Source organism: Cibotium barometz, chromosome 38 (genome assembly GCF_041138505.1).
Source record: "Cibotium barometz isolate CiBa-2024 chromosome 38, ASM4113850v1, whole genome shotgun sequence".
NCBI lineage: Eukaryota > Viridiplantae > Streptophyta > Polypodiopsida > Cyatheales > Cibotiaceae > Cibotium > Cibotium barometz.
Genome location: NC_141083.1, coordinates 14,916,151 through 14,939,606, shown reverse-complemented (window position 1 = coordinate 14,939,606; position 23,456 = coordinate 14,916,151). Strand labels below are relative to the sequence as shown.

The window sequence follows — 23,456 nt, the reverse complement described above, 5'->3', positions numbered from 1 at the left end:
AGAGGTGGAGAGAGCATGAGGGTGCGTGTTGAAGGAGGAAGAGAAAGAGAGGGAGATAGATAAAGTGTGTAGAGGGAGAGTGTGTTGGTTGCAAGGGGTTGGAGGGGGAGGGAGATCATGGGGGGGAGAGACTGGGCTGGGTTGGGGGGGTGGGGGGAGGAGCTGGGCTTGGAGGAGGGGAGAAGAAAGAGAAGACATGGGTAGAGAGAGAGAGAGAGAGACTGCTTGAAAAAAACCCGCTCGGAGAAACCCGCTCTGTGCCCATCCCCGTAGAGATGGAGAGAAGCACAACACTCAATGTAGATTGATGAGAATGAGTGAGGTACAAGTGAAATGACATGATATAGTTACTTAGACACACTCATAAGAGAGAGAGAGGACGGTTGATGAGAGAGAGTCTATACAAAAGCATTTAATTTTTGTAATTGCAAATGTTTTACATTACCATAATTAATGCTTTACATTATTCACTCATTGTAGGCCCCTATTAATGCCGTTTTAATTGAGCAAGCCATTGGGGGGACGTACCTTAGAGCCCCGTCCCACAGAGCTACAACAACATTAGTAGCTTGAACTTTTTTGCTAAATACAGGAAGCAGAGACCTTTTCCATATTTTCTTGCGAAATCTTCGTAGTGCTACTGATGGCTTCGAAAGTCTGAGGCTTTGCAACATTGTGCTAAAGTCACGGGCAAGAAGTCTTGACCTTAATCCTAGGAGTCTTGTTTTCAGGAAAATTCTTCAAATTTGGCACTGTTAATTCAAAAGAACTACCGTGTGCGACTGCCGGAATGCTTTCAACCTTATGCGTGGGACACCTTTAACAGAAAGTCCTTGGAGGTCTGTGGGACGGGGCTCTTACGCTGCCGACGGACAATGTGAACTACGCCTGGTCTGTGACGGTTGCATCTTGCAGCCTCTCGAGGCCGAGACTCATCACGAGACACCGCTCCCGCTCCCGCTCCCGCTCCTCCTCCTCCTCCTCCTCTCCAGCCCCAACTTTATCATCAGAGAGAAGCTTATTGTAACCCTAATTTTTCTTATGCCGCTTCACACGATGCCCCCATGGACCGCCTGAGCGACGACGAGCTTGCCCTAATCCTGCGCAGGATCACGAGCAGAGTTGACAGGAAGGCATGTGCTCAGGTATGCAGGCAATGGCTCCGCGTGGAAGGCGCAACCCGCACTGCCCTGCGCATTTTGGACCCTCTTTTGCTCCCGAGCTTCCTGCCCCGCTTCCCTTTCCTCGTCTCGCTCGAAGCCGGCCGCGGCCTCTGTAACCCTGACCTCGCCCTCATTGCCCGCACATGCCCCGCCCTCCAAACCCTCAACCTCAGCATCATTAAGTCCAGGGACCTTGTCGATCTTAACTTTTCTGAAGAATATGAGTATGACGCCATCGGCGATGACGGCATCGCCGTCATCGCCGCCTCTTGTAAGAGTCTCCAGCATGTGAACCTGAGATGGCGACAAGGTGTTGGCAACCGTGGTGTCTCCTCCCTGGTATGGCGTTGCATCCACCTCACACACCTTGATCTGGCTAGATGTGAGAGAATCACAAATGAAGCCCTTGAAGTCATGGCCGAGGCTGATTCTTTACAGGTTCTGATCCTTAAGGGTTGTAAGAAGGTTACTGATGCTGGACTTCGTTTTCTTGCATATGGCAAGACGGCTTTTACGCTCAGAAAGCTCGACCTCTGTGAATGTAGTCGATTGACTGATGAAGGGGTGGCTCTCTTGCAACACATGATGGCTCTGCAAGGTCTTTATCTTGCCAAATGTGGTTTGCACATCACAGACACTGGCACAATTGCCCTAGCTTCCTTGACATCTCTTCAGAGCTTGAATCTGTCCTGGCTTCCAAACATTTCTGACTCTTCCATCCTTGCCATCGGAGCCAACTGCACCGGCCTTAGAGAGCTGGTGCTTTCCGGCTGTGATTTGATAACAGGAATGTCATTACAAGGTTTTTCTAGTGTGCGGGCTCTCACTCTGACTGCATGCTGCAACATACGCAGTAGTGATGTGGAGGCAATAGCTTCTAGCTGCCATAGCCTAGAATATCTTGGTTTAGATAAGAATTTGCGGAGATACTTACCTGCAAGCTTACTAGAGGGCATGGAGAGCAGATGCAACATCGAGTGGTTTTAGCTTGTTCGGTAGACCATCCTGGACCTAATGTGATGCTTTTCATTTCGAACAGGTACTCTCCATTCTCAAAAATTAATAATGAAGGTCAACATTGTAGAGTAATGTGGCTGTTTCCAATTCTAAGTATTCTTTTTTAAAGACTACTGGTGCACTGCAAGTGTGAAGAGATGGAATGAACAACGGAAGACTTCAACACACAAGCACTTTCAAGTAACCTACACTACTCCTTGTATTATGTACGATGAAGAGAAATACAATTTATTGTTTTCTCTCTACAAAAGGTAATCCCTAAAGGCAATCTCCCAGATTTTAACCAAGAAGATGTACAGTCGGTGCAAGAGGTAAAGATGGTACGGCTAGTACAACTGCTGGAGCAGCAAGTACTACTGTAAGTACAGCAGGTACAGTAGGTTTTCAGCAAGTAGAGCAGTTGGTGCAGCAAGTACTACTGTTAGTACAGCAGGCACAGTGGGTTTCAGCATGTACAGCAGTTGGTGTATCTCCGGAGGTTTGACAGAAACTCAGTACCAAGGGCTTTGTGTAAATATATGCTCTTATGTGTGTGTGTGAGTGTGTGGAGTGCGTGTGTGAGAGCATATCTTGATACAGAGTTCTACACCCACTATTGGGCACTGACGTTAGTGGGAATGTCGTAGTATCTAGTCCATACTATGCATAATGGAGTTGATAGTTATATAGTCTTGTGGGTTGACTACCATGAGTATATAACATGCACGTTCCTTAAAGGTGAATTTGGACATGTTCCTAGATTCATCTAGGTATATGCAAGTACAGCAGGTACAGTAGGGTTTCCTGCAAGTACAACATGTACAGTGGACTGAACAGCAGTCGGGTATTGCAAGTACTGTACAACAGTCAGGTACAGTTCAGCAGTTGGGTACAGCAAGTACAGTAGGGGCCATCAGCACAGCAAGTACTGTACAGCTGCAGTCGGCATCTGCATGGCAACAAGGGGGAGCACTTGAGCGTGTCGATTTTCAGATGCAGGAGCAGGGAGTGATGCGCCTTCACCAAAATGTCCAAGCAAGAGAGAGAGAGAGAGTCGTGTGCATGGATGGTGGACTGGAGGTGGAGGGGTCCAACCCTTGTGTGCCACATGGCACAGCCCACCTCAAACCAAGGTGGGCACCTCCTATTAGTGCACACACACTTATGTGTGTTTACCTGGTCAAAAGGGTGCCCACAGGTTGGGCTGCCCATACATGGGTCCCTTGGGACCCGGGCACCAGCCAGTGGCTGGTGCCCAAACTTGAATGTGAACAACAAGGGTATAAAACCTTTACAATAGCCTAGCCTCTTGGTTGTAGGTGATACGAGTCTTGGCCTTCCATAGGTGACATGAGTCTTGGCCTCAGTACAGGTGCCACAAAGCACTGGCTGGTGCCCAAACTTGAATGTGACCAACAAGGGTATAAAACCTTTACAATAGCCTAGCCTCTTGGTTGTAGGTGATACGAGTCTTGGCCTTCCATAGGTGACATGAGTCTTGGCCTCAGTACAGGTGCCACAAAGCTCCCTGGCCTCCCGTACCTTGGCACGAAATAGGGGAGAGTCACTTGGGCAGCCAAATGGTGACATCCCACCCGGCTTCTAAATAGTTGTCGTCAACTCTGAAAAGCCTCCAAACATGCTTAAAGAAGCTGTGGGTAATCTTTGTAGTAGTCTTCATCAACCCATTTTGCGCCGAAAGGCAAGTAGTTCTTGAAGTTCACAAGGTATCGCTTGGAAAGCTTACTAGCAAGTAGCTTTCTCTCCTTGTGAAACACAATTTGCCGAGGTTGAAGAACTTTCTCTAGCTCATCAACCTTTGGCGGCTCTTCTATGACGGGCTCTTCTAGCTCTGGCCCCACATACTTCCGCAATAGACTCACATGAAAGGCATTGCAAAACCTCCAATGATGAGAGCTTAGGGCATGCTCCCTCCTTTCCTAGTCTCTTATAGAGTCTTGCTTTCTCAAATTTCAACAATACCCAATCATATTCTTTGACGTCCACCTCTCTTCTATGCTTGTCGATAGCCCTCTTACGCTTATTCTATGAACAAGCAATGGCTGTCTGCACCTGTGCAAAGGCAACATCAAGGTCTCTGACACATAGTTACCGCGGAACGGGAACGTTCCGGGAACGTCGGATGCTAGAACGGGAGCGGGAACGGGAACGGGAGCGGATCGGGAACGTCGCGGAACGCCACGTCATATGACATGTCAGCATATGACACAAAAAAATGTAACTTTTTGTATACGGATAGCCAAATATGCTTCATAATATTTGCTCCTCCAAGACATGAACATACATTTCTGCAAGCAAAACACCATTTTTCTTATTTTTTTTTATTTTTTTATTTTTTCTGCAAAACGTCCCGACGTTCCGGGAACGTGCCTTCGCCCGGAACGGCGTTCCAGGAAGGCGGAACGACGTTCCGTGCTAACTATGCTCTGACATACTTGTATCTTGCACAGATCTCACCCTTAGTGCGTAGGATGGGTGGCAATATCACTTTGCCATATAGAATCTCAAACAGGGTCTTTTCCATGGATGCATGCACTGTGCTGGATGCAGACTCTACCAGCGGTAGATACTTCTCCCAAGCTGTTTTCTGATCTGCAACATAGCGTTGAGATTCAACATATGTTAATTTGCGAAAGCTCTGTATCTTCTTTCAGCCCTAAACACCTTTCATAGAAACATGCAAAATGCAAAGAGGGGAGAGAGAGAGAGAGAGAGAGAGAGAGAGAGAGAGAGAGAGAGAGAGAGGTATTTTAAGTATATTCATATAGTACAAAAAGGTACATGGTTATGGCAGTCGTAGGCATACCCTAGAAAGGTGGAAAACCCTATCCTACCTATCTTTTGTGACCTAAAATTGGTGAGGTGTCAAATGACTAAAAAGATTCTTGGCAAAGCCTTATATACGCCTTTGGAAACCCAATCATACTGGCCGACGTAGTTGTCCAGCTCTAATGAACATTAAATGCCATTAAAGCTACCGACCAATGCTTCGCAATCCTGGCCAATCTAGTCCTAATCCATGGGGATCCATTTTGGTATCCTCCTGTTCCTTGCGCATACCCTAAATTGTTTGTTTAAGCTGTTGGCCACCAGGGATTATCCTGGGATCAAGCATGTCCATGCGCATGCATACGACAACACAATTGCTCACTTTGCCTATCCGTTCGGGGATGAAAAACCGACGAAAGGTCCAGCTTAGTGTCCATATTGTCAATAGGGCTCTCCAAAAGAGACTCCTAGTCCTGGGATCTCTATCCCCCACAATGGAATTAGGCATACCATGGTGTGTCACAAATATCTTGACCATACGCTCAGGTTTAATGGTCTTTTTGATCGGCAAGAAGTGTTCGTGCTTGCTAAACTTGTCAACAATGATCCAAATAGTATCATTGTCTCATTGAGTATGAGGCAAATCCATGATAACGTCCATTGCAATGCTTTCTCATGGTTGCGAGGGAATAGGCAACGATTGAAGCAAACTTGGAGCCTTTTGTCTGTCAAACTTGGCCTTTTGGCATGTAATACATGCATGTACATATGCCTCAATATCCTTGCACATACTTGACCAAAAGAAATAGCGCTTAATCATGCGTGTAGTAGGTATGATACCACTTTGTCCTGTATACGGAGGAGCATTTCACTCATCAATGACCTTTTGTCTGATGTTTGACACAACAGAATAGGGAGTTATCCTTCATGGGATACCTCTCTTTGATCACATAAGAGGCATGTACATGTCCAGCCACTAAATCAGTCCATATATGCCCAAAATCAGCATATGTATGGTACAATTCACACATGGCAGACAAGTCTCCATGTGAGGCAAGCGACACTGCAGCCCCATATGGCCTTCTGGACAACGCATCTGCCACCACATTCTTCTTTCTTGGAGTGTGCATAATCTGAAAATGAAACATGGACAAGAAGTTTGCCATCCTCATATGCTTCTCCGAAAGCTTTGTTTGCGTCAGGAAGTACCTTAGGCTTTGAGGATCTGTCTTGACCATAAAGTCAGCCCCAAAGGTAGTGTTTCCAAATGGTCAAGGCATGAATTACAGTCAACAACTCCTCCTCATAGATGCCCAAAGAAAGCCTGGCATCATGCAAACAGTGGCTTTCATAAGCTACGACAAGATCCGACTCCCTCTTGATTTAGGACAACCCCAGTGCAACTTCTTGATGTGCCACACTCCACATGGAAAGGTTTTTGCAAGTCTTGAATAACTAATATTGGTCCACTCATAATGGCATCCTTGAGGCGAAAGAAAGCCTCGCTTAGATTAATCCAAGGACGTATGTAGAGGATAATGCTTGAGGAGGGTGTTGAAAGCAAGCCTTAAATCCCAATACAAATGTTGTTGACATGTAAACAACCTCTTAGTAAGTTTTTGCGTGTTTGTGTGTGAATCACCTCTTAGAGGTGCACATAATATCTAGATATTTTGTGGTTTGATCTAAGCAATGATGTCAGCGGTTGTGCCATGTGTCAGCTCCATGTGAGTGTGACTTAGTCAAAAGAGAAGTCCCATGGGCTATAAAACTGTACTCACGCCTTGTACTTTGAGATCATAACAATCACATCAATATAGTACTTGAGTTTTGTGCAATCATTGTCTTGTACTCTCTTTCACTCAATGGTCGCTCCATTGTTTTAGCCACTATAGCTGAACCCTAACCCTAAAATACCAATAGGGTGACACGAGTCTTGGCCTCCCATAGGGTGACACGAGTTTTGGCCTCAGTACAGGTGGCATGAAGCTCCTTGGCATCCTGAACCTTGAATGGGAGAATTAGGGTTAGGGTTTCATGTGGGAGACATACACAGAGAGAAAAAGAGAGAGAGAGAGAGACATATGTGGGGATAAATCAACTCATTGGAATGAGTGTGTGACTCCCCTATCACACATGTATATTGCACTAGTACACATAGTGCACTTAGTACATTAAAAGTACTAAGTGTAGTACATTAAAAGTACTAAGTGTACTATGTACTATAACTTACGGGCTAGTACACACTATAAGGGTGGGCATAGTGCCTTTATCCCAACAACCTCCCACTTAAAGGCAAAGTGCCCTTAAATGAAGGAAAAGAAAAAATCAGCATATACATGATAATATACAAGGCCATATCAAGGCTGAAACTGGCCTCATCCAATGCCCATCAAGTGTTTGCAATGAACAAATCGCTCTGGAGGCAAACTCTTTGTAAACAGATCAGCCGGGTTGTCATCCGTATGAATCTTAACAAGCTGAATTTGCTTGTTCTCTATCATCTCTTTGATGAAGTGATACTTCACATCCACATGCTTCGTCTTTGCATGAAAGACAGGGTTCTTTGCCAACTGGATGGCACTCTGACTGTCACAATGCAACAATGGAATATCCCCTGTATAGCCCAAATCAACCACTAACCGAGATAGCCATAATGCCTCCTTGCAAGCCTCTGTGGCTGCAATATACTCGGCCTCTGTAGTAGATAAGGCAGTGCACTTCTGCATCCTGGATATCCATTACACAGCACCTCTTGTGAATGTAAACACATAAGCGGTAGTAGACTTCCGGTTATCTGGATGACCGGCATAATCCGAATCCGTGTAACCATGCACTAATGCATCGTGTTTGCCAAAGCATATGCACATATCCTGTGTGCCCTTCAGGTATCTCATGACACCTTTCACTGCTTCCCAATGCTTCTTGCCAGGTTTGGCCATGTATCTAGAAACCACTCCCACTGCAAATGCAATGTCCGGCAACCATGGCATACATGAGACTGCCACAAGCTGAAGCATACGGAATCTTGGCCATATCAGCCCTGTCTCTATCCGACTGTGGGCTGTCCATAGCACTGAGTTTCACATATGGAGGCAAAGGAGTACTAGTCTTCTTCCCCCCGTTCATATTGAACCTCTGCAAAACTTTGCCAATGTATTCCTTCTGAGACAAATACAACACATGCTGATTTCTGTCCCGAAGTATCCGCATACCCAAAATGTGGTTTGCATCACCTAAATCCTTCATATCAAAGGTTTGATGCAGCCTCTTCTTCAAGGCATCCATCTCTTTACGAGATTTCCTGGCAATCAACATATCATCAACATATAAGATGAGGATCAATAGACTGCCATCCAAAGCTTTCTTGGTGTATAAGCAGTGATCTATGTCACTCCTTCTGAAATCCTGGGATTTCATGAATGTATCAAATTTATGATACCATTCCCTTGGTGCCTGTTTGAGCCCATAAAGACTCTTTTTCAGCTTGCATACAAGCTTCTCCTTTCCATTCACTGCATAACCCTCTGGCTGTTGCATATATATCTCCTCATGGAGATCACCGTGAAGAAAAGCAGTCTTCACATCCATCTGAATCAAATCCAGATCATCATGTGCAACCAAAGCTAACACAGCTCTAAGTGTGGTCATTTTGACCACTGGAGAGAAGATCTCATCAAAGTCCACACCATATTCCTGCTTGAAGCCCTTAGCCACTAACCTGGCTTTGTATCTTGGCTTTGCATCAGGTGCAACTTTGAGCCTGTAAACCCACTTGCATGGCAAAACCTTCTTGCCTGTAGGCAAATGCACCAACTTCCATGTTCCATTTTTGTGCAGAGAATCCATCTCTGACTTCATAGCACGCTCCCAAAGAGCCTTGTCTGCCCCCTGTAAAGCCTCCTTATAACATGAGGGCTCCCCACAGTCAGTAAGCATCAAGTAGTCAACCCCTGGAACAAACCTGTCAGGTGCTCTGGAGGGTCTTGTGGACCTCCGTACCCAATGACCATCATTTGCAGGTTGCTGTCCAGCCTGCATATCACCTATTGGTGGCTCCTGTTCCATGCCACAAGGTTGAAATATCATGCCCGGTATCTCCTCTAACTGTGGTATATCCATAGGGATATCTTCTGCCATCTCTGGCTGTCCATTTGGACCATTTTCAGCACCATTTAAGGGCTGGTTTTGCTGCTGTAATGGCTGATTTACAGCCCTTGGTTATTGTCCATGATGTCTATCATCATCAAAGATGACTCTGCCAGGCTCCTGTTGCCTTGCAGGCTCCTTATACATGCATGTTTCATCAAAAATGACATCATTACTGCGTATAATCTTTCTATTCACTGGATCCCAAAGTCTATACCCCATTTCACCTCTGTCACCATATCCTAGGAATATGCATTTGTGAGACTTAGGATCAAGTTTGGTGCGCATTTCCCTACGTATGTGCACGTACGCAACGCAACCAAACACTCTCAAGTGCTTGTATGACGGAGGCTTCCTTGCCCATACTTCCTCTGGCACTTTCCCACCAAGCCTCACGTTAGGTGACCTGTTTATAAGATGAACGGCTGTCATAACAGCTTCAGCTCAAAAACCATGAGGTAACGCAGCATGTGACAACATAGAACGGACCTTCTCCTGAATGGTCCTGTTCATCCTCTCTGCTGTCCCGTTTTGTGGAGGATCATAAGGAGTAGAGAGCTCCCTCTTGATGCCTTTAGCATCACAAAAGTCCTGAAACTGGTTGGACATATACTCTCCACCATTGTCGGAACGCAAAGCCTTCAGTGTTTTGCCAGTTTGATTCTCAACAAGAGCAACAAACTTCTCAAACACTGAGAATGTATCACTCTTCAAACAAAGAGGATAGACCCACACCTTGCGTGTGGCATCATCAATAAAAGACAAAATATTTTGCCCCTCCCAAAGAAAGCTGAGGCATCTCACATACATCTGTATGCACAAGCTGTAACTGAGCATCTTTCTGTCCAAGAGCTTTCTTGTGGGGGCAGTGGAGTTGCCTGCCATATATACAATGCTCACAAAACTGAAAACTTGAAAACTTTAGAGAAGGCAAGTAACCAAAACGAGACAATTGCTCCATTCCTTTGACACTCATGTGTCCCAACCGGCTATGCCAGATAGAGATTTCCGGCAGCTCGGTTGCATTTACATTAGCATGGTGACAAACACCTGCATGCATGAAGTAAAGAGTGTCCACCTTAGAGCCTCTGGCAATAACCGTGAGCCCTTACTAATCTTCCACTTTCCACGACCAAATGTGGTAACATAATCAGCATCATCAAGCTGTCCAGTAGAAAGCAGGTTCTTCTTGATCTCAGGCACATGCCTGACATCATGGAGCATAAGCTGTGAGCCATCTGAAAACACAAGCCTCACATCACCTCTGCCAAGAATCTTGCGTGCATGGTTGTCACCCAAATAAACTACTCCTTCATTGCCAGCAGTATACCTGACAAACAAGTCTCTGCAACCTGTGACATGAAAGGAGGCACCTTAATCAATGATCCATGAGTGCATACCATGACCATCTCCTGCAAGAAGTGAATGGGCATCAAGTGAAGACGTGAATAGGACTTCATCCTTACTGTTACCTCCATATGACACATTGACTTACACTGTTGGCTTAGAGAGCGAGTTTATGCAGGTTTCGTACAAAACACATCTTGATAGTGTGCATCTTTGGCTTCATCTTTGTCTTTGTCTTTTCCTTTGCCCTTTTCCTTTTGATCATTCTTCCATTTGTAGCATTGCTTTTTGATGTGTCCCTTCTTGCCACAATAATGGCATTCCAAGTCCTTTTTGGAGCGGGACTTGCTTCTTCCCCGTTCTTGGCTTTTACCCCTTTGCTGGGATCTCCCACGTGCATTCATTGCATTGGACTTTCCAACAGAGTTGGTTTTCCTGTTCATCTCCTCTTGAAGGAGAGCACCCTCAACATCTGCATATGACAGCATAGCATTCGAATTGCTAACTCTCTGGCAAAGTGCATAAGAGAAAGGTGGCTTTGAACTCATCGTCCATTGCCAACTTTTGATTTATAACTTGGTTGACAATACCATTAAACTCATTTAGATGGGCTGCCATAGACGCCCCTTCCTTCATCCGAAGACCTATGAGTTTCTTCAACCAATACACTTTGCTTGAGGCACTTTGCTGGGCATACAAGTCCTGCAATCTTTGCCACATTCCCCAAGCTGTGTTTACTTCACGAATGCTGAAAAGTAAAGTGTCTGACACAGACAACATGATGGTGGATCTTGCTAGCTCATCGGACATCCATATCTTCCCACTCTTCAGCAGTAAGAGAAGCGGGCATTACGCCCCTTTCTTTGATAGGCTTGTGCTGCTTCTTCTGGAGCAACACATTATAGCACTGGGTTTGCCAAATATCATAGTTATGTGAGCCTTCAAGCTTCTTGATGTGAAGCAATGAAGAGCTCTCACCTGTGGTTGCCATAGCAATATGCAACCTGTCAATGTCTGACTCCCTGCAAGATGTGCAAACACTGCACCAAAAGCACACAAAGTGCTCACAGTTGTTCTCCCAAAGTTTATCTCCCACTGCGGAAGCACAAATGCAACTCTACTTCCACTGTATGTGATGAAATCACCAAAATCTGGCTGCTGCAGATTTAGGACAGCACCTTAAATGTGCTCTGTTCCCCTTCCAAAGTACTGTACGACAGTACCAAGTGCTCAACAATGATGTACCAAATCTGTACCGGCAAGTACAACAACTGAAAATGAGCCTTTTCCTCACTCAAATCAGTGTACAGCCATGCCAAAACTTGCACAAAGTTGTACCAAATCTGTACTAGCAAGTACAGCAACAATAAATGCTCTCCTGGCTGTCCAAATGAGTGAAAATCAGACTTTTACAGTCCCAATCATTGCATACAACAGTCCCGAACAGAAATTGGGCAAAAGCCCCTTGACTGCAAGTTGATTTCTGAGGATTCAAGGCATAAAAGTCTTGCATGCTGCTTTGCCAAGCTCAACAAGCATAAAATCTTGAAAAGCTCCTTGATTCAAGATCAATTTCTGATCATACATGGTACATTAACGCACATGAAGGCATCCAGAGTCTTCACAATGCTTCCCCCTGGCCACATATACATCCAATACATAAAAGCCCCTTGATTTACAGGCACATTGAGTGCTTGACAGGCATCAACACGTTGCCCAAAGTATCAAATGCGAGTGCCTGCATGCAAATCAACCCAATCGGCACAAAAGCCCCTTGATTTGCACTGCAATTTCTTGCAATTTTGGCCCGAATGTGAGATTGCTCACATCATACAGCATGTATGAATGCCCAATTGCACAATTACATCAAAAGCCCCAAATTTTGACATCCAATTTCTTGCAAATTGACTCTAATTGTGACCAATGTCACCCAATTTTGCCAATTTTGCTCAAAATTTGAGCAATTTTGGCACATGTACCTGCTCAATTGATAATTGTACCTGCTCAATTGCAAATCCCAAAAAAAAATTGAAGCAAATACCTTTGCAATTTTTGATTTTTCTTTTTGTTGCAGGAAAAGGGGGTGATGAATTTGTTGCTGCTGTATTGATGCAGGCAGGCCAAGGAGGCGCTCGGCAGTTGTATTCGTGCAAGAGAAGAAATAGAAGGCAGCTCAACAGCGCTCAACTGACAGGCGACGGGCAAGTGAACTAGTTGTGGCGGATGTCGACTAGTTCGCAAGAAGCGAGGCAACCAGGGCTACGCGCATGTCGACTAGTTCGCAAGAAGCGAGGCAACCAGTCGTCAGGTACAGAGAGAGTCGGACGCGTAGCTCTCCTCGTGGGCGACAGGACCTCCACGGGCACAGAAGGCGTCTGGTCCGAAGGGGCTGCGCGTGGGCGGCGGGAGCTCCACGGGGACACGTAAGCGTGCCCTTTGTTACGAGCGCTACACGCGACGAGCTGAGTGCCGCCCGCCAGCCTGCGTGCACGTATCCGCCCAACGCTTGAAAGCTATTCGCCGCCTCCGCCTAGTAGCCAGCCGTCTAATGCCCTGCTCTTTCTGCTCACCTGCCTGCGACTCCCTCTTGTGGCCAGGCGCTTGACGTCCAACGCTTTGCTGCAACTCGTGGCCAACACTGCACACAGGCGACTTCAGTGCTGCAGCTCTTCTACAGTCGACTTTCACTGTCTTGCAGCGCCCAGCACGTTGACTCCTTACGCTTCAACGACCTGCTGTTTCAACGATCACACACAGTGCTCTTCTATGTAGAAACCCTACCACTCTCTACCACAGGGATCTCCTGTAGCCACAGCTCTGATACTAGTTGAATGGGAGAATTAGGGTTAGGGTTTCATGTGGGAGACATACATAGAGAGAAAAAGAGAGAGAGAGAGAGAGACATATGTGGGGATAAGTCAACTCATTGGAATGAGTGTGTGACTCCCCTATCACACATGTATATTGCACTAGTACACATAGTGCACTTAGTACATTAAAAGTACTAAGTGTACTATGTACTATAACTGATGGGCTAGTACACACTATAAGGGTGGGCATAGTGCCTTTACCCCAACAAACCTTGGCACGAAATAGCGGAGAGCCACTGGTGTCATTCTTGCATCTAAAGCCGCAAGGTATCTTTCGTGTTTCACGCTTCGCCTGGCGTTTCTTGTGCAGCAGCACGGGATGTTGCCGCACGATCTTCCATCTGTCGAATCTCCATTGCTCGCATTTGCAACTCGAGCATTGAACTCGGATGCGGTTGTAACTCTTCAAAAGGGTCATTTTGTAAAGGATCTGGGAATTGGGAAATGGAAGGAGAGGGAGGAGGAGACGGAGAAAGAGAGGCTAGAAAACGAGCACGCTCTTCCTAGGCCAAGATCTGGGCCTTCTGCTCTTCCAATTTGGTACCTTGTTTTGCGATTGCTTGCATCATCTGCTAGAACATCTCTTGTATACTCATGTTTACCGCCCTCGAAGGACTGCTTGGTGCACTTTGTTCCGAAGTTTGTCGTTTTCTCTTTTCTTCGTAGCTTGCCATAGGAGGAAAATGCACTTCCTTTTTGGAGTGCAATCTGACCATCCATTGTCACAAAAGTCCTTACAACTTCTATTTTTCTATTGTTCATGTGTGGCATGTGGAGCCTGACATGACATACATGTATGGCTGGTGTAGCCTGACATGGTGTGTCTGTGTGGCATATGGAGCCTGACATGACAGTACATGTATGGCTGGTGTAGCTTGACATGATAGTACACGTGTGGCTTGTGGGGCCTGATATGATGTATATGTATGGGCCATGGAGCTTGACATGATGAAATTCTCTAGGACTAGCTATCTTGGAGATCTTTTGTATTTATGTTGTGGGAAGGTTTCGGAAGGATCATGAGTCCTGGACATTTTATCGGATACAACTGAGCATATGGGTGTTTTTTCCAATATAATTGCACTCATGTGTGTGCATGACTTTGATTTTATCTTTGGATGACTTGTCTTGTTTGCCTAGACAATGCCTGAGATTTCTGTCGTGTTGTCCGTGGGGCCGGGGACGCCTGGGCACCCTGTGGACGTGTATGTGCACACCTGTTTGGGACTGACAGGTGGTCTACATGTGTTTTGCAGGTGGCAAGTATTCCCAAAAACTCAATTTACAGCTTTATGAGTTCACATGCTAATAATTATCGATGCAGGTTCACACTCACTTATAAGTGGCCGGATAACTTATAAGTGAGTACACATTGAGCAGGACTTATTTAATACACGTGGTGGCCAAAAACTGGGCACTGGACATTATTTGGACCTTGTTTCACACCATAAAAATAATCTGGCCAACCTCGCGTATGGCCTAGCTGGGTGTCCAGGTTGCTGGGCAGCCAATCACAACTAGTGTGGGGTTGCCCCCCACACAGCCGGCTGGCTGGATAGGGCCGAGGGCCTGTCAACTGCTTGGCCAGGACCGTAAGAAGGGCTGGCTGACAGCCTGCCCTGACGCCCATGCATGCCCGTTAGGAACTAAGGACATGGTGCCTTCACCACAAATAGGGATGGTGGATTTGTCACCGATGGTGACATTCCTGAGACATTTCTTTAAATCATTGATCAAGTGCTGTTGAGAAGTCATGTGCTTTGTAGCTCCACTATCCACAATAACACCATAGGTGGAAAAGTTGAGAGAGAAAGCTCTTGAGGAGTAGTAGAAGGAAGCTCCTCAAGATGTACCCAAGCAGCTCCGTCGGCAGGGGAGGCTAAGGAGCCAAAACGCTGGCCTTTCTTCTTGTTGCCTACCACCCTCTTTCTGCACTCTTGAAAGAGATATCCATCCTTTTGATAGTAGTTGCACTTCTTAGGCGACGATGAGGTGTCCTTGGACTTAGGTTGAGAGTGATTTCCTTTACCTTTAGCCTTCTTGTTTTTGTTATTTTGGCTTGTGCAAGCTTGATCCCCTTTGTCGGATTGGGTGGAGGCATTCCGGCTCTCCTAGTCAAGTACCATAGAGACAACCACTTCCCGCTTGAGTTCTGTCATCTTTTTTCAGGAGCAAATCTCGTCCCAAAGAGCTTACATTTTGTTGATGTGCTCCCTCATGGTCTTGGATTTTGAAGAGTCCAATTTGTTAAGTTGTACCACAAGAGAAGCTCGCTTCATGGGAGTCCGACGGTCATAGAGATATCCGAGACGCGTCCAAATGGAAGAGGCGGACGTCTTGTGTTATGTGAGAGGATTGCATTTTTGCAGTTGAGGAAGAGGAAAGAACGAGCCCGATGTTGGTGTTGGACTCACACACTCACACACACAAACCTACCTGCACATTAGGGTTAGGTGCAGGATAGAGAAGCTCACACATAGAAATAAGAGAGAGAGAGAGCCAAAAGTGTGGTAGCCACAAAATGCAAGTCTGCACTTGCATGTGTGCCACATCCATATAATATAGAAGTACAAAATATTATAGGTAGAGTGTCCTTTCACACTTGATATCCAAGGGGAAAAACCACATGGGAAAAAGTGCCCTTGGTTAAGCCCTGTTCACACATAGCACTACCATAAGTGAGCATATGCCTACAAATTCCCCCTGTATAGTGGATGTGTGAACCTGTACAAGGTAGCAGATCACTCTCTGTATGAGAGTAAGCCCAAAGCTTTGTGGAAAGCTTCAAACTTTTCTCGAGGTAAAGCCTTTGTGAATAGATCTGCAACATTATCCTGTGTAGGGCAGTAAGATAAACTGATCTCCCCTGCATGTAGCCTCTCTCTGACATAGTGATAATGAATCTCAATGTGCTTGGTACGTGCATGAAATACTGGATTTCGTGCCACGGCCATAGCACTCTGGCTATCAGTGAGAATGGTGGTGGGTGTCTGTTGACACTCACGAAGATCAGCCAATAGTCTTCTCAACCATACACAATCTATTGTAGCTGAAGACTGCCCTGTACTCAGCCTCACAAGTAGATGTGGCAATAGTGGGTTGCTTTTTACTCAACCAAGATATGCATGAACTGCCAAGAAAAGAACAATTCCCACTGGTGGATTGCCTGGTATCATAATCACCAGCCCAATCTGAATCACTGTATGCATAAAGCTGCAAGCTGCCCCCCCTGGGATAGAACAAACCAAGATCTAGGGTACCCTTAAGATAATGAAAAATGCGTTTGACTGCTTGCCGTGCCTGGGTTGTGCATGAATTTGCTCAACAAAGACACCCCAAAAGATATGTCTGGCCTCGTGTTACATAAGTAAATGAGACATCCCACTGCCTAGCTGTAAATGCCGGCCTCAAAAGGCTCTCCAATATCATGCATAGTAAGCCGTACACCTGGTTATACCGGAGTAGAAATGGGCTTACATTAATCCATGTGAAACCTTTTTAGCAAACTTTTTATGTACTTAGTTTGCTGCATAACAATGCCATCATCTGTATGTATAAACTGTATGCCGAGATAGTAGTGTGAAGGCTCCAAATCTGACATATCAAGTTCAGCTTTCAAATCAGCTTTGAAATCTGAAATTTGTGCTTTGCTAGTACCTGTAATGAGCATGTCATCTACATACAAGGTGACTATGAGAATATCGGCATCGGTTTTCTTCACATACAATGTGCTTTTAGCTGGACTATTCACATAACCTTGGCTGGTTAGATGAGCATGTATCCTATCATACCAAGCTCTTGGAGCTTGCTTTAACCCATACAATGCTTTGTGTAACTTGCATACTTTATGTTCCTCACTAGGAACTACAAAACCAATGGGCTGATTTACATATACTTCCTTCTGTAAATCCCCATTTAAGAATGCAGTTTTGATGTCCAATTGATGCACTTTCCATCCTTTATGTGCAGCCAATGCAATCATTGATCTTATTGTGGTCATTCTTGAAGTAGGAGCAAGAGTCTTTTCGTAATCTATTCCCTTTTTCTGGGAGTAGCCTTTAGCCACAATTCTTGCTTTTTACTTGTCGATAGTACCATCAAACTTTCTTTTGACGTTGTACACCCACTTTGTTCCAATGACATGCTTGCCTTTAGGCAATTCCACAAGATCCCAAGTATTGTTCTGCATGATGATAGAAGAGATTTCAGCTTGCATAGCTTGCACCCAATGCTCATTCTCATGTGCTTCTTCATAAGAAGAAGGCTCTTCTGAATCAAAGAGACCACCCATTGCTAATGCAGACTCCCCATGATGTATATTCAAAGCATGGTTGGAACTAGCCCTTGTTCTAGCTGTGAGTGGAGCTGCAAGTTTGCTTTCTTGCAAAGTTTTTAGCAACAATCTTGGCACTGACTTGGCTGTGTCTATGGCTGTTTGCTCTTCCTTGACAAGATCTTCCACTTCTTCCATAGCAGGGGGCTGAATGGCTGGCTGTTCCACATGTTCTACATGAGGATTTTCTTGTGTAGGGGCTGGCTGATCTGAATCCCCCCTTATTGCAATGGGTAATAGTCCATCAAACATGTCTTGTATGCCTGTATCATTACTTTTATACAAGCTGTACATGGGCTGTTCTGATTTTTCAGCAAATACCACATCTCTAGTGACAAAAATCCTTCGTGTAGTTGGATTATAAAGATGGTATCCTTTGCTCTCATTGCTGTAGCCCACAAAAATGCATTTCATTGCTTTGTCATCTAGCTTTGTTCGGAGTTGTTCTGGCACATGTGCATATGCCAAACACCCAAATGTACGCATATAATCCAGTGTTGGCTTTTGGCTATACCAAGCCTCAAATGGTGTTATGGTTTTCAAAGCTTTTGTTGGGTGGACACTTGTTCAACACATGAGTTGCACACATTATAGCTTCCATCCAAAATTTGTGAGGCAACTTTTGTGCTTTCACCATGCATCTTGCCATCTCCATGAGAGATCTATTTTTCCTTTCAGCTACACCATTCTGCTGCGTGTTTGATGCCCTTTTGAAGCATATAATCCTTGAATGCATTTGACATGTATTCTTGACCTCTATCTGAGCGGAGTGTTTGGACTTTACATCCACACATATTTTCAGCCATTGCTACAAAGTGTCGAAAGCATGTAAACACATCTGCTTTCGCTTTCAAGGGGTAAGCCCAAGCAAACTTGGAGTAGTCATCAATGAATGTGACGAAGTAAAGATGCCCCCCTATGGATGGTGTCTGCATTGGACCACGTACATCACTATGTATGAGCTGTAATTTACTTTCAGCTCTAACAGCTCCATCTTTGGGGAATGGTTTTCGTTGCATCTTTCCCAAAATACACCCCTCACATACATGTCGTGTTGGAGACTCAAGAGGCGGTTTATTATCAACCATATGATGCTTCTGCATAAGCATCAAACTCCGAAAATTTACATGCCCAAAACGAGCATGCCATAGCTCTGCATCATGCATAGCCGGAGTGTGGGCAGCCACTGTATTTGCATCATAAATATGCTTGTCATAGTTGTCCAGCTTATACAAGCCTTTGTATCGTGTTCCAGAAGTGACTATTTCATAACCCTTTGATGGGTCTTTTACCAAACATTTCTCATCTTCAAATTCAACCTTTAAACCTTGGTTGTTTAAGGCTGAGACGGAGAGCAGATTTTTCTTTATCCCTGGAACATACAATACATTTTTCATACAAATATTGGCACCATTGGCTACAATAAGTATGACATTGCCAATTCCCTTTACTGGATATGTGGTATGATCTGCTCATGATACAGTGCGGCCATTTGAAGCATAAACCAAGTGCTGAAATACATCTTTGCATGAAGTGATGTGGCTCGAAGCACCACTATCAAAATACCATGATACATTTTGTCTGTGCCTTGTCTCCACCACGGTTGCTCAATAAGTTTGCTCTTGTTTGCTCTTCCTGCAAGAGTAAACCCACCATCTCTTCAAAAGTGACGGGATCACGACCTCCTCTCATTGAGAGGTTGAGAGAGGCGTGAAAGCCCAAGTAGGAAGGTGGTAAAGAATGAAGAGTGTTGGTGACCATCTGTCTGTCTGGGATAACCTCATCAATGTTGAGCAATTGTTCCTATAAATCTCACTTTGGTGAGATGATCTGCCATGGAGTCACCCTCATCCATAGAAAGAAGATCCAATTGCCTCTTCAAGTAGGCAACTCTTGCCTCGTTGCGTACCTGATACATTGCTTCCAGTGTGTCCCATGCAAGCTTTGATGTCTTGCAAGAACGAATGTGCGGAATAATAGTCCTTTTCACTGAAAGGGCTATCAATGACATGGCCTGTGCATCTCTAGAGTCCCATCTCTTCTGCTTGTGTGGGAGCAGGTTCTACATCAGGAGCTCTTTGAGCACCTCCCCTTTGAGGCGTGGCTGGTTGTATGGTAAGTGGGCGTGTGTCATCACCACACACGATGCCCCAAAGCTCTTTGGCTATTAGCAAATTACGGATCATGAAACTTCAAAGGGAGTAGTTAGATCCATCCAACTTGAAAACCCCCAAATTGCAAGCAAAGCAACATGTCCAATTTTTCAATTTGGCCTCAAATTGAGAAATCTCCCAAATTCCCTGAACCCTGTAACACTTGCAATTTTTCTTTGAATCTGGCCTGCACATAAGTGTCTGCAAAATTTGTATCTTTTAATGCCTTTTTTTAACTCAGATGAAAAGTACCTGCAGGCGAGTGCAGTACGGATGGCATAGGCTTGTGTTGCAGGTGTCAATTGGGGAGCACACGTGGAGAAGAGTGGCATAGGCCGTTTCAGTACTAGAAGCCAGCCGGGAAGAGGCCGTTTCAGTACCAGCAGCCAGGCGTGCAGAGGCGCAGGTGAGGCGGAGCCGCCGGAGCTGCAGAGTCGACGGGGAGGCGGAGCTGCCGGAGCACACAGAGACGGAGGTGGCGGCGGCGGCGCACAGAGCCGATGGGCCAGCCGGAGGCCGCGTCGGCAGGCGTAGATGTGCCAAGGAGCCGGCGATGGCGGAGGCCTGCACACTATCGCAGCCGGCCAGGCTGGGCGGTGGCGTCTCCCTGCGCAGTAAGAGCGCCGGCGGGGCTGGGCGGCGAAAACCAGGAAACGGCCGGAACGTCAGTTTTCGACGGAAATTCGCCGACGGAATTCCATAGTCAGCTGCAGGCCCTGGACTGAAGCTTTGATACCAATTGTTGGTGTTGGACTCACACACTCACACACACAAACCTGCACATTAGGGTTAGGTGCAGGATAGAGAAGCTCACACACAGAAATGAGAGAGAGAGAGCCAAAAGTGTGGTAGCCACAAAATGCAAGTCTGCACTTGCATGTGTGCCACATCCGTATAATATAGAAGTACAAAATATTATAGGTAGAGTGTCTTTCACACTTGATATCCAAGGGGAAAAACCACATGGGAAAAAGTGCCCTTGGTTAAGCCCTGTTCACACATAGCACTACCATAAGTGAGCATATGCCTACACCCGAGCATTGAGCTTGTCCCATATGAGGGCTTCCTTCTTTCGTTCTTCCTCTCATCGTTGAGATCCGCTTCAGCTGGATTCGGTCAAGGAGTTGTGAGAATCTCTACCAAATCATAAGTCTCGAGAATAGACTCAATCTTCACCTTCCAAACATCGAAGTTTGTCCCGTCCAGATGTTGTCCTTGAGGGAAAATGGGTAAAGATGGCAGCTTGAATTCTAGAGAAGACATTGTCCCCCCTATGAAGCGATCGTATGCTGAAAATATAGGTGTAGGAGAGGTTTCTGACACAAAGGGCTGGAAAACAGCAGTACAAGGCTGGAAATCAGCAATGCAACTCTGAAAATCAGCGATCAAATGCCGGCAAATCAGCAAGGACTTCCTGAGCAAGTGCAAGTCAGAAAACGCCAATGTTTGGCTCCTCCTCGCTGAAGACAGGCCGTGAACAGCAGTAAAACAGGCTGAAAATTGAAGGTGTGAAGCATGTCCAGGATCTAATGCATCAGCTTTGATCCGAAGAGTCGGCCATTTTCCTATATATATATATATATATATATATATATATCTAGATGAATCCAGGAACATGCCCAAATTCACCTTTTAGGAATGTGAATTCACCTTTTAGGAATGTGCATGTTATATACTCATGGTAGTCAACCCACAAGACTGTATAACTATCAACTCCATTATGCATAGTATGGACTAGATACTATGACATCCCCACTAACGTCATCAGTGCCCAATAGTGGGTGTAGAACTCTGTATCAAGATATGCTCTCACACTAGCACTCCACACACACACACACACACACACACACACACACACACATAAGAGCATATATTCACACAAAGGCCTTCGTACTGAGTTTCTGTCAAACCTCCGGAGATGCAGGGCAGACTCATCCATGCTAACACTATGAGATCAAAAGTGGTACAAGAGTTCCAAACGAAACTCAAAAAAACTCATACAGAAAGATAGTGTCACGATTGTGACTTATGTATGTATCAGATCCTCTCTTCATTGATGATTCCTGTTGCAGATGCAAAGAGTAACCAGACAAGGGAACCCCTACCCTTGACTGGTTGCGACTCTTCGCCAAAGGATGTACCTCTTCATCGAATAGCCACATCCCTTCGACGAATGGTTGTATCCCTTGATGAATGGTTGTGTCTCTACATCGAATAGACACATCCCTTAGCCTAAAGTTGTATCCTTTCGTCTAAGGTCATGTCCTTTCGTCAAAGGACATGCCTCTTCAAATGTGTCTCTTCATCTCCTATATAAGAGACCTATTGTACTCAGTTTAATACCACAAGTCAATTCAAGCTTCTCTCAAGTGTTCTCCTGAAGTCTCTTGTTCTTTAAGTTAAGTACTTAAGTAGTAATTAGTACACAATATGAGAGATTAACAACATAATCCTCACAGTGGTATCAGAGCTAAAACCTTTCCTACCCGTGGGTTGTGAAGCCCTCACCCTCTCCGCGGCACTCCCTCGTCCATCCCTCTTCTCAGTGTTGTATGGAAGCAGCGGAGCGATGGTGGACTTGGCGTAAAGCTTTGCCCATGGTGATGTAAAATATTTTTTTTCCTCCCCCCGTGGGTTATGTGGGCCACTTAGCCTCTTCGCTCAGCGTTCTTCCCCCTCGACAACCCACAAGTGTGTTGTATGGAAGCTATGGAGCGATGGCGGACTTGGCGTAAAACCCCCCTCACGGTGTACTTACCCTTCCCGGAGGCCATTGCCCCCTCGCGCCTTGCGCATGTGTAGGCCCCCTCTGGCTCTCGGGTGGACAAGACATGTGCCCCCCCCCCCCCCCCCTTCTCGCACACAGGAGCTACTTCTTCCTCCTTGCGCTGGTGGCTGCCCCTCTTCGTTGAAGACCGCGCTTGGCCCCGCTATGGCGTGCAGATGGTACCCACTCCCTACTTGAACACACAGATGTGGCCGCCATGCTAGACAACGAGGCCATCTACGGCATATGCAGGCGCTCCCTGGACATCGAACGCCTAACTTACACCAATCTCAACAGGCTCATTTCACGCGTCGCTAAGATTTGACGGAGCACTGAACGTGGACATAACGGAATCCCAAAGGAACCCGGTGCCATACCTACGAATCCACTTCATGCTGTCCTCCTACGTGCCGGTGATCCCCGCAGAGAAGGCCTATCACGAGCAGCTCTCTGTTGCCGAGATCACCAACAGCGCCTTCGAGCCGGCATCAATGATGGCAAAGTGCGACCCACGGCACGGCAAATACATGGCCTGCTGTATGATGTACCGAGGCGACACAAGCTGAAGATTTAAGAAATTATGGTTCGTGTGTGACAACCCAAAAGCACACAACTCCTCCGGCCGTAATCCAGGCAAAAACAATGGCCTCATCACTGCCCGTACAAACTGAAGTCTTTGTCTCTGACCAAAAAAATCGATGCAGTGGTGAATGAGAACCTTAAGTCAACTTTGAAGACTCAAGACCTTACCTTGAATGGTACAAGGGATACTGCGGACTCTTGCAGCATGACTTCAGTCGTTGCACATGAATATTTGAACAATACCTCTTCGGTGTCAACAACTCTTGAAGATTCCACTTGGCAAATAGATGAAGAAATGCAGCAGTA

At 45.8% G+C, this 23,456-nt stretch overlaps 1 protein-coding gene across 3 annotated transcripts in view; it reads left to right on the top strand.

Moving 5' to 3' along the window:
• The first annotated feature begins 851 nt into the window (after positions 1–851).
• The window catches only part of LOC147616380 (F-box/LRR-repeat protein 4-like), a 42,694-nt gene continuing 20,089 nt past the window's right edge, over positions 852–23,456 (top strand). Inside the window, exon 1 of one of the 3 annotated variants that reach the window (XM_086777447.1) lies at positions 852–1,502. In XM_086777447.1, coding sequence (XP_086633573.1) covers positions 1,065–1,502 — 438 coding nt within the window. In that variant the 5' untranslated portion in view covers positions 852–1,064. Of the gene's footprint in view, positions 2,203–23,456 lie in introns of all 3 variants that reach the window. The other 2 variants (XM_086777446.1, XM_086777445.1) reach the window with 2 other exon arrangements.